The 12,546-nt window shown below is 38.9% G+C and overlaps 1 protein-coding gene across 2 annotated transcripts in view; it reads left to right on the forward strand.

Moving 5' to 3' along the window:
- Window positions 1–12,546, forward strand: part of DIAPH2 (diaphanous related formin 2) — a 969,789-nt gene that overhangs the window by 712,745 nt on the left and 244,498 nt on the right. For both annotated transcript variants that reach the window (XM_065914818.1, XM_065914819.1), the window contains one exon: window positions 8,938–9,102. In XM_065914818.1, the coding sequence (XP_065770890.1) occupies window positions 8,938–9,102 (165 nt within the window). The remainder of the gene's footprint in view (window positions 1–8,937; window positions 9,103–12,546) is intronic.

Raw genomic sequence — 12,546 nt, forward strand, 5'->3', positions numbered from 1 at the left:
CTACATTGGCAGGCAGATTCTTTACCACTGCACCACCTAGGAAGCCTGAATCAGTCATTGTTTTTCAGTTGATAAGTTGTGCCTGACTCTTTGTGACCCCATAAACTACAGCACGCCAGACTTACCTGTCCTTCATTATCTCCCTGAATTTGCTCAAAATCATGTCTATTGATTGAGTCAGTGATGCCATCCAGCCATCTCATCCTCTCTCTCCCCCTTCTCTTGCCCTCAATCTTTCCCAGCATCAGGGTCTTTTCCAGTGATTTGGCTGTTGACATTTGACTTCAGCACCAGTGGCCAAAATATTGAAGCTTCAACATCAGCATCTGTCCTCCCAATGAATATTCAGGGTTTTTTCCTTTAGGATTAACTGCTCTGATCCCCTGGCAGTCCAAGGAATTATCTGTATGCTCTTGGGTAAATGAGAAGGTAAGGAGGAGAGAGGTAAGAAAAAAAGGGACTGGGACGTCCTTGGTCCAAAGGCTGTCCAAGGGACTCTCGATAATCTTCTCTAGCACCACAGTTCAAAATCATCAATTCCTTGGCACTCAGCCATATGTATGTGTGTGTGTGTGTGTGTGTGTGTGTATAGCCTCCCCGTTGAACCTCTTTCTCCTCCCCTCTAGGACATCAAAGAGCACCAGGCTCTCTGTGTTATATAGCAAGTTCCCACTAGCTATCTGTTTTATACATGGTAGTGTATATGCCCTTGGCAGTTTTAAAAGGGGAAGAGGAGGAAGAATCTCAGTGAATAATCAAAGCAGGCAGTTGGATTCTTCATCATTCTCCATTGTGTGCAGACTGGTTGAGTCTCTCTTTAGATGGTGTCCTGCCTGCATGATCTGCCAGCAGGATAACTAATGGAACAGTTGAGGGTAGACAGCTAGTCCTTTTATAAGTACTTAATTCTTCATTTTCACTTCTTTTTATCTAGGAAAAGAACCAACAGGTTAGGCAAGATGCAGTGTGCATTCAGGAGAGCATGAGTTAGGAGTTAAGTTAAATTGCCTAGTGATCTTGTTCCTGTAGTTAGGTTCTTTTAGAGGGGAACAGAAATGGGCAAACAGGAAAGAGCTGTTTTCAGAGAGGCAGTGGTCAACAAGACAGACATGGTCTACTCTCTTCAGCTATATTTTTAAGTGAGGAAAATTGGCAATGAAATGGTAAATAAATAAAAATGATAATGTCACATAGTGATAAGTTCTCAGAATGAAATAAAATAGACCAAAGTAATAGTGATGAGAGTGGACATTTCATATTGGAAAGTTGGGAAAAACATCTCTGAGGAGGTTATGGTTGAGCTGAAGTTGAATGACCTGGTGAAAAAGAAACATTCTGGGCAGAAAGAGGAGCAAGTCCAAGGGCCCTGGGTTGGGTATGATAACTTGCTAAGCACAAGGAAGAGAAAGAAAGTTAATGAATCTGGACATATTGCTTAAGAGGGAGAATGAGATGAGATTAGATTGCAGAGGTGGGTAAAAACCAGATCATGTAGAACCTCATAAAGCTTGAGAATGAAATTGGATTTTGTTACAAGTATCATGGGAAACTATCAGAGGCTTTTCAGGAGAGGATTTACATTTGAGATACCAATAGAGGCCATGAAAAATAAAAGGTAGAGATGACAAGCAGGCAGTTGATTATAGAAGTATCTCAGAGGAGAGACTGGGGCTACAAGTATAATTTGGGAGTCATCAATGTAGATGGTATTTCAAGTCATGTGAATTGCTGAGGTCAGTTAGGTAGACTATAGACAGAGGACTCAGGACCAAGCCCTCAGGGTTCTCTAACATTTTATGGAAGTTGTCAGAGAAAGAGAGGAGGTAAGAGAAAAACATTTTAAGCATGAGGGTGTGGGTCATAGAAACTAAGAAAACTGGCTAAATGTTGCATGTGGATGAGACATCAAAAGAAGGACAGAGAGGTGAATGTTGAATTTGGCAACATCAGTTCTGTTCAGTTCAGTCGCTCAGTCGTGTCCGACTCTTTGCGACCCCATGAATCACAGTACGCCAGGCCTCCCTGTCCATCACCAACTCCCGGAGTTTACTCAAACTCATGCCCATTGAGATGGTGATACCATCCAGCCATCTCATCCTCTGTCGTCCCCTTCTCCTCCTACCATCAATCCCTCCCAGCATCAGGGTCTTTTCCCACGAGTCAGCTCTTTGCATGAGGTGGCCAAAGTATTGGAGTTTCAGCTTCAGCATCAGTCCTTCCAATGAACACACAGGACTGATCTCCTTTAGCATGGACTGGTTGGATCTCCTTGCAGTCCAAGGGACTCTCAAGAGTCTTCTCCAACACCACAGTTCAGAAGCATCAATTTTTCGGCACTCAGCCTTCTTCACAGTCCAACTCTCACATCCATACTTGACCACTGGAAAACCATAGCCTTGACTAAACGGACCTTTGTTGGCAAAGTAATGTCTCTCCTTTTTAATATGCTATATAGGTTGGTCATAACTTTCCTTCTAAGGAGTAAGCGTCTTAATTTCATGGCTGCAGTCACCATCTGCAGTGATTTTGGAGCCCAAAAAAATGAAGTCTGACACTGTTTCCACTGTCTCCCCGTCTATTTCCCATGAGGTGATGGGACCAGATGCCATGATCTTAGTTTTCTGAATGTTAAGCTTTAAGCCAACTTTTTCACTGTCCTCTTTCACTTTCATCAAGAGGCTTTTTAGTTCCTCTTCACTTTCTGCCATAAGGGTGGTGTCATCTGCATATCTGAGTTTATTCATATTTCTCCCAGCAATCTTGATTCCAGCTTGTGCTTCTTCCAGCCCAGTGTTTCTCATGATGTACTCTGCATATAAGTTAAATAAGCAGGGTGACAATATACAGCCTTGACGTACTCCTTTTCCTATTTGCAACTAGTCATGGTCATTGTCATTATAAATAATACATTTCTACCATATTAAAAGAATATTAAACTAGTATCATGAAAAGATTATCATGATTTGTACTCTAGGGGAGGAAAAGTAATTTTTTCTCTACTCTTCTGAGCAATTGACATGACCCACCCCCTGCCCACTCTGTAATAAAGACAGAATAACAAGAGAAAACTAGGTAGAAGTTGATACACATGTATACCTCAGGTGTATATAGCAGATACGCAGAAAATCATGAGAAACTCCCTAAAGTAGCCTAAGTCACCAGCTTAAATACCACCTTCAGCTAAAGGCAACTTCAGTGATACTTTTGATATCCTTGATTTTCTGGCGATTTAGAGTCATCCTTCTCTTCCTGGTAGCTCAGCTGGTAAAGAATCCACCTGCAATGCGGGAGACCTGGGTTTAATCCCTGGGTTGGGAAGATCCCGTGGAGAAGGGAACGACTACCCACTCCAGTATTCTAGCCTGGATAATTCCATGGACTATAGAGTTCATGGTGTCACAAAGGATTGGGCATGCTGAGTGACTTTCACTTTCACTTTCTCTTCCTGGTTCAGAGAGGAACACATCCTTAACCAGTGGAGATTTCCTTTATAAATGGAAATTTCCCTTTCAAAAGGGTAGCTTTTACTCTTTTCAGAGCTTTTACTCTGTCTGCTCTTTCTCAGTCAGCTCAAAATAATCTATGCCAAGGAGACATGTTTTGAGATGGCACATTCACTGCATTCTAACCTTAGAATAGATGAGTGCCTTTTTTGGGGGTAGGGGAAATGTAATTTATTATGTTTACCGTTGCATTTTATCTACTTTTGACAACTCTAAAATTTGAAATAGTGGTATTTCTCTGCCTTTTTGATAAGGTAACATGAAGGATATGAAACATAGTATATTATAAATAGCAAAGAGTTGTACAAATGCAAATTAATAAGTAGAATTGTTTGTAATGTTAGATTATAAACTGCTTTGGGGTCTGGATTAGGTTTTAATGATCATTGTATGGAGCACAGTGCTTAGCAGAATACTAACCAGTATCTTGTATCTCCTAGCTGCTCAAAAAAAGAAAATTTTAAAAATGACTGAAAATAAAGAAGTGGAAAGAAATGATGGTATCTAGTTCTTTTTCATCTGCAGAATCCCAAGTAGGATTTGGTGACAGGGTTGTGATTGTGAAAAATTTCAGTGCTGATTCACGCCCTCCATCCCTTGTACAAAGTAATCACTGTGAAGAGAAGTCAAGGACTTGGAGATTGGGATGCTCTCCAGTTATTAATTCTAAGCTACAGCTTTCCCAGAATGTTTCAGATTTTCTCACTTTGGTATACAGACAGAATTTCTGAAATCAGTTTTTCTTCTAGGAGAACAAATTTGTGAAATTGTGTATCACCACATGGGCATATTTTAGCTGGCAGAAAATTGTGTTATGATAAATGGGAAGTGTACAGTTTTTTGCCTTTGTTTTTGATCTTTAGCTTTTTCTCCGTGCTGTACAGATGTTGAACCTTCTGAAGTACACATGGTTTAGTACCTTGCTGCAAATAGGATGTAAGTAAGTGACCTTTGCAAAGCGTGTGTTCTTAGCAAGTCTGGCATGAGTCTGTTTTATTTAGGCAAGAGAGACTAGAGAACAAAAATTTCACTTTCATTCTGTGGCAAGAAATAAAGAGAACTGTCTTATTTCTGCAGCTCTCAAACAGGATGTTCAACACTCTCGTAAAAATCAAGCAAATATGATATTCTCAGAGGGAAAATCAGGTAGCATTATGTGCACCCCTTCTGTTGGTAAAAAGGAAAGTAGAGTAAGTCAGAAATACATTAATTCTTCCAGGTCTATTGACAGCAAAATGGACTTGAAGATTAGAAGATTTAATGTGACTCCTTAGCAAGGAAGAGATTGAAGTGTAGCTAACATGAATGCTAAAACTTAAGTAGCATAAGAAGGAACCTAGGAAGGGGGGCATCTCACTTTTAAAATCCTGCTATATCCCATAAATGTCAGCTGCAAAGTAATTTTCCAGAAATAGTCTGATTTCCCTACTGACTTCCATTGTGAAACTAGAGCTGTGTTCCCATGGAAAATAAATTTGGCCCGAGGTTCTAATAAAACACACTGAATAATTCAGAAAATTTTATAAAATCCAGCATTTCAAGAAGACAGTTATCAGTACCTGATAAAATAATACTGTCACAAAATGTGAATGCACTGTGCATGTGTGCATGAGTGTGTGCATACTAGCTCGCTTCAGTTGTGTCCGACTCTTTGCGTCACCATGACTCTAGCCCTCCAGGCTCCTCTGTCCATGGGATTCTCTAAGCAAAAATACTGGAGTGGGTTGCCATGTCCTCCTGCAGGGGATCTTCCTGACCCTGTTGTTGTTGTTGTTGTTCAGTTGCTCAGTTGTGTCCAACTGTTTGCAACCCCATGGACAGCATATGGACAACCCCATAGCACAGCAGGCTTCCCTGTCCTTCACCATCTCTCAGAGCTTGCTCATTGAGTTGGTGATGCCATCCAACCATCTCATCCTCTGTCGTCTCCTTTTCCTCTTGCCTTCTGTCGTTGCCAGCATCAGGGTCTTTTCCAGACCCTGTAGTGGATCTTAAAATAGCACACCCAAAACTGTACTGTTATTCTTTTTTAACAAATCTTAGTAATAGCCTTCCTAGGTGGCACTAGTGGTAAAGAACCTGCCTGCCAACACAGGATGTAAGAGATGTGGGTTTGATTCCTGGATCAGGAACATTCCATGCAGGAGAGCATGGCAACCCACTCCAGTATTCTTCCCTGGAGAATCCCATGGACAGAGGAACCTGGTGGGCTACAGTCATGGGGTTGCAAAGAGTCGAACACAACTGAAGCGACTTAGCACACATAGCACGCAGTCTAATACCTTTGCATTTTAAGACATTTTGCTTCTGTGATGATTATTGATTTTTAATAGACTTAACTTTAATTGTGAAAGGTATATTTGGTTTCCTTTGTATTCTTTGTGGTTCGTCTACTTACCTTTCTCTGAAGCATCCTTATCAATTAACATTGAATAGCTTTCAGTCATAGAAGAAAGACCAGAAGGAAATGCTCTAAAATGTTCACAACACTGATTTGTTAGAAATTTTAGTTTACTTATGTCTTTATATTTCTAAGTCACCTAAAGAGGTGATTTTCTATATATCTTCTATAATCAGGAATAAAGTTGATAATTTATTTCTATAAATATATACATAATGAGATACATTTCAGTTCAGTTCAGTTCAGTTGCTCAGTCGTGTCCGACTCATTGGGACCCCATGAACCGCAGCATGCCAGGCCTCCTTGTCCATCACTAACTCCCGGAGTTTACCCAAACTCATGTCCATTGAGTCGGTGATGCCATCCAGCCATCTCATCCTGTCGTCCCCTTCTCCTCCTACTCCCAACCCCTCCCAGCATCAGGGTCTTTTCCAATGAGTCAACTCTTCGCATGAGGTGGCCAAAGTACTGGAGTTTCAGCTTCAGCATCAGTCCTTCCAATGAACACCCAGGACTGATCTCCTTTAGCATGGACTGGTTGGATCTCCTTGCAGTCCAAGGGACTCTCAAGAGTCTTCTCCAACAACACAGTTCAAAAGCATCAATTCTTCTGAGCTCAGCTTTCTTTATAGTCCATCTCTCACGTCTATACATGACCACTGGAAAAACCATAACCTTGACTAGACAGACCTTTGTTGACAAAGTAATGTCTCTGCTTTTTAATATGCTGTCTAGGTTGGTTATAACTTTCCTTCTAAGGAGTAAGCGTCTATTAATTTCATGGCTGCAGTCACCATCTGCAGTAATTTTGGAGCCCAGAAAAATAAAGTCAGCTACTGTTTCCACTGTTTCCCCATCTATTTGTCATGAAGTGATGGGACCGGATGCCATGATCTGAGTTTTCTGAATGTTGAACTTTAAGCCAACTTTTTCACTCTCCTCTTTCACTTTCATCAAGAGTCTCTTTAGTTCTTCTTCACTTTCTGCCATAAGGGTGGTATCATCTGCATATCTGAGGTTATTGATATTTCTCCCGGCAATCTTGATTCCAGCTTGTGCTTCCTCCAGCCCAGCATTTCTCATGATGTACTCTGCATATAAGTTAAATAAACAGGGTGACAATATACAGCCTTGACGTACTCCTTGTCCTATTTGGAACCAGTCTGTTGTTCCATGTCCAGTTCTAACTGTTGCTTCCTGGCCTGCATACAGGTTTCTCAAGAGGTAGGTCAGGTGGTCTGGTATTCCCATCTCTTTCAGAATTTTTCACAGTTTATTGTGATCCACACTGTCAAAGGCTTTGGCATCGTCAATAAAGCAGAAATAGATGTTTTTCTGGAACTCTCTTGCTTTTTTGATGATGGACCCATTTACATATCTGGTTCCTTTTATGCTTTGGTAGTAGTGGTTGTTGTTATGACTTTTATGATAAAAAGTTTTAAAGCAGTGATGTAATTAATTTTAAGACAAATACTCTTCTGGAGTATACTACTGTAAGTGCAGTCCTGGTATTATTGAACCAAATTTGGGTCCACTTGCCTGCACACAGTAAAGCCAATCTACTGACACCAGGTTATGGTGAAGGACACTGTAGCATTTATCGGCACCACACAAGGAGAAAGGGTCTGGTTGGCTTGTGCTTAACACCCCTAAACTCCCTGAAGGGTTTTTTAGCAAAGCATTTTTAAAGGCCTGATTTTGGGGGTGGGAGTGTGTCTCAAGGTTTGTGATCAGTTCATGTACAATTCTCTTGGTTGGTTGGTTGATGGTGAAGTAACAGGGTGGTATCACAAGGGTTAATGTCACCAATCCTTAGGCTCCAGTAGACCTGGAGGCTAAGTGCACAAGATCATCAAGTAGTTAAATATCTTCCATTTGGTGGGGGTTTTAGCATTTGTAAAACAACTTAGAAAATGTGCAACAGATACTATTATCTAGGTACTTCAGAGAGGAGCTAAAGCAGAGAATATGGGGAAGGGGTCTGTCATGGGAAGGCCTCATATGGTCCTACTGGGTTATACACTACTGGCAGTCGCAGCAACATCTGGAAACATTAGAATTGTATCCTCAGGGCCCAGGGCTCAGGCTCAACAAACAGCATTTTGGGTTCTAAAAAGCCATTTGGGTGATTAAGGTTCTAGAGATACAATAGAATGTCTCTCTCCCCCTTTCTCTCCTCCCTTCTTCTATCTTTCTCTTCATAGTTCTTCCTCTCCTCCCATCTTTCTCTCCCTTTCCTTCCCCCTCCTCATATGGGATATATGTATATGTATATACACACACATACAGGTACATAACCTATATACAGAATTCCCTGTAACCTCTTTACCTATATAGAATGTGTATTTAACACAGAAAATACATACTGTCCCCCTAAGTTTTTGTTGCTATTTCCTTTTACCTTATCTAGCACATAAAAAGATATGAGGCAGTTTTTTGATGTTTGTACTTCTGTGCTTTCACTTAGCAAACGTGTTCGTGGTTATACCTTCAGTAGTTCTGCCTCATTTATAGATTTGCAAAGCTCACTAAACAGTGTAATGACTACAGCAAGTTGTTATGGGCTGCATTCTGCCCCACCCACTCCAAATTCACATGTTGAAGCCCTAACCCTCAAAACTTCCAAATGTGACTGTATATGGAGATAGGACATTTAGAGAGGTAAGTAAGTTTAAATGAGGTCCTTAAGATGGGCCCTAATACAATATAACTAGCATCCTCTTAAGAAGAGATTCGAACACAGACAACAAGGACAGGGACCACCAGGTAAGGACACAGCAAGAAGGCAGTCATCTGCAAGCCAAGGAGAGAAGTTACAGAAGAAAGCAGATTTGCTGACAGCTTAATATTGGATTGCTAGCCTATTAAACTATGAGAAAATGAATTTCTGTTAAGTTACCCAGTCTGTGGTATTTTGTCATGGTAACAAAGTAATGCAGAAGTATTTACAGGAATGATGATATAATTCAATCTTAACATCTAATGATTACCTTTAAGGTACTCTGTGGATCATGTTCCTTAACAGAAAGCTACAGCTTTACAAAGAGTGCCAGAGACCAGTATGAAAAACTATTCACCATGCACAACAACATGGTAAAGCTCTATGAGAACCTTGGAGAATACTTTATTTTTGACTCTAAGAGTGTGAGCATAGAAGAATTCTTTGGTGATCTCAACAACTTTCGAACTTTATTCCTGGTGAGTAATATGTCTTAAAGTCTTGCAAGGCTTGTTGCTTTGATTTTTAAATGGTTTCTTCCATAAGAATTTTATTTTTTTTACCTATTGACAACATTGATTTCATGTTATAGCCCTTTACCAGGAATTGACAGATATTTTATACCTGCGACATGGATAAAAATTGTTGGCTGACTTACTGTATAATGGGAACCTAAATGAATTATCTTCAACTTTAGGCACACATGGGAATTTTCCTGCTGAAATTTTATAGAAAATAAATGAGTTGGTACTCAAATGACCCTGATTCTTTAAACAGCATAATATTATAATTTTACCTAGCTTAAAAATTAACATCTAAAATCCTTTCTTACTCAATGTATTAAAATGCTGATTGATGAACTAGTTTCTTTCATAGTCTAGATGAGAAACTGATTCTAAATTGGATGATATAAATGGCCTGAAATACCTAAAGTTTCTTTAGGAATGTGGGCTCTCCTTCTTCAAACTGTAACTCTTGGGGGTAACGGTAAATATTAGCATTAATTGGAGGTAGATCATCAGGGTGCCAGTTACCATGCTAGAGGAAAGCAAAAGCTTTGTTGTGTAAATGCTCTGGAAATACTGCTTTACATTCAGTGAAGGCATAGTAAAGCAGTCTCTGTGATCTTTATGATCCTAAGATAAAGATGTGCATAATAGTTGATATCGATCAAGTCCATTTTTTAAAGAAGGAATTCTAGCAAATATGCCCAGCAGGAAGATCTGTCAACAAACTAATTCATTGCAGTTTGAGGTATGTTTCTATCCTCAAAGCAATTATTTGCTAAATAAGGCTCTCTCTTTTAGTTGATGGTGTTGGCCTCATGAAATAATTTGATTTTGGTGTCATTTACACAGTCTATGAGCTACAAACATACTTGTAGAAAACATTTGCTTTCATCTGCTGATTTAGGACGTGTGACCCAGAGCACAGCCCAGCTTTGGTGATAGAAACTAAACAAAAAACTTTCATAAATATGATCATTTGTCTTATTTTTTATTGAAAATATTAGCTTAGTTTGGCCTTTGTTCTTTGCCCCTTAATAGGCATGCATATTTTATTTTTTAGTAGTAAAAGGTGTTCTATTGATAGAGTTGTTTTTTCAAAACTTTGAAGTTGTAAATATGACATAAACATAAGAACACACTCAGGTTATAACTACTTGAATTATTTTTGAAAAGAATAAAAAGTCTGTTAAAAGGATTGGGGACTAGTAAATATACTTCAGTTGACACATGGAAAAGAAAAATCAAATAATTGTTTGGATAGCATCAATGTCTATGGGTGAACAAAGAGATAAGTAAATGTAATTAATATTGTCAACCTCTATGAAAAAGGATTTTGTTTTAACATGAATAGGATCCTAAAACACGGCTTGTCATATTATGTGCCCCTCGTCTCCCCAATACATGGACACAGTAAAATTTGCTATACTTTTCTCATGTTGCAGCATTTATTTAAGGACAATTCTTCTGTGACAGCCTATGTTTAGTCTTATTATCCAGTTGCTTAGAAGACTTCCTAAGAGCTATATTTATATTTTCTTTGAATCATAACTTAATTTTAAAAAGCTAAGGATATTAATGATAAGAAGAATTAATTGTATGTCCTGGTGCTCTCACAAATAAGCTATGTGGTTAGGTTAAATCATTTATCTTTCTAGCTAGTTAGCTAGTAAGTTAGTTAGGAAATGACAGAATTACACTACTGATCTCTAAGAACTTGTTTCTTTTTAGAGTCTATGATTCATGGTGGGAATTAGAGAGAGATATTTGTACTACATACATAAAAGGAGTATGTCTCTTTGTCTCCTGGCTTCACTGTGGCTGTAACTTGAGTACAGGGAAATGATTTATTTGTCACAAATCTTTCTCGTTGTAAATACCTGAAGTCCGGTTTTGTGTGCATGGAAGTTACCTTCTTGAGAGCCTGCTAAGAGTTTGGGAGCTTTCATAGCAGGCAACCACTCCTACACTGTATCTTTCGTCAGTCATTGCTATCTGTCCTACTGAGTACTACTTCTTCTATTTACAAATCCGTGTCAACTTACTGGCATGAAAAGTAGGTATGCAACTTTTTAGCCATTTTGAAGTTGGATTAGTCATATGATGTCTCTGGGGTTTCCTCATTTATAAAATATGGGTGATAGTTCCTTCCATGTCTTCCTCACCACGATGTGAGAACAGATCATAACCTATTCTGTGCAGATGGAGAGTATTACTAGTCATTCTTTGCCCATCCATTCAGTTATTACTTGTTTAGAGCCAGCTTGATTTGGGTAATGCTCTAGTCCAGAGATAAAAGGAAGAGAATAGTTTCTCTCTATCCATGAGTGGAGGGAGATGGACAAATGCAATATAGTTTGATAAGCGCTGCTATAGGAATGTATCAGGGTGCTATAATAATACAATAGAGGAGATGCCTAACCCTGCCAGAGCTGCCCAGAGAAACCGTCAAAGAGAAAGTGACATTTAGGCAGTCTGGAAAAATCCACAGGACTTTGACAAGCAGGTTTACGGGTTTTACACCTGACCTATAAGCCGAAGACTCCTAAATCAACATCACCAACTTCAGTCAATCATCTGTGCTCATCATGGCCCTGTTTCATAGTGCACTTAAAGTGATTTTACTCTCCCAGGGGAGGGAATAGCCCTAAAAGAGAGGCCAAAATTGTCACTGCCAAAAGTTCCCATTTTCTTAGTGCTTTGTGTGTTTGGCCTTAGGGTTCTTGGCACTTAAAAGCATATTGGACTATAGATGGAAACAATAAAATACCAGTAGTGCTGAGAAGAAAAGAAGAGTTCTGATTCATGTACTACCAAAAATTACTTCCAAATGAGCTCAGAGTTTCATCTTGGGAGATCTATTTGGCATGTATAGCATATACAAAATGCAGATACCAAAAAAAAATCTTCCTAAAAAAGATAGCCTCTAAAGGATGGTGCAAATGGAAATAAACATAAAGGGTTGAACATTATGGACTAAGACCTTTTTCAAAATAATCACATTCAAATGAATGAAAGCACAATTGGATAATATCTATGAGATGTTTCTCTATAAATTATTCATATCATTCCTATTATATATTACTCAACTAATAAGGATATTCTAGATGTTCAGTTACATGTCCTATATATTGACATAACGATATATGTAATTGGAAACATTTCTAAATTCAGAATTAAGACTGTTTTTAGCTAGCTTCTCTGAGAGCAGGAAAGTTTTTAAAACTGCTTATTAATACAGACAAGGTTAATTAATAACACCTAAAATTAAGTTGAATATTTTGTGGAAGAAAATTGAATTCCATGTTTATACAATATCGAAGCATCTCTTTTGCTTATTCTCCTTTATGCTTCAGTCATTCTACTAGTTCAAAAGTTGACTGCACAGTCTTTTTTCTTTCAAGATATTTTGAATAG

Source organism: Muntiacus reevesi, chromosome X (assembly GCF_963930625.1).
Source record: "Muntiacus reevesi chromosome X, mMunRee1.1, whole genome shotgun sequence".
Lineage (NCBI taxonomy): Eukaryota > Metazoa > Chordata > Mammalia > Artiodactyla > Cervidae > Muntiacus > Muntiacus reevesi.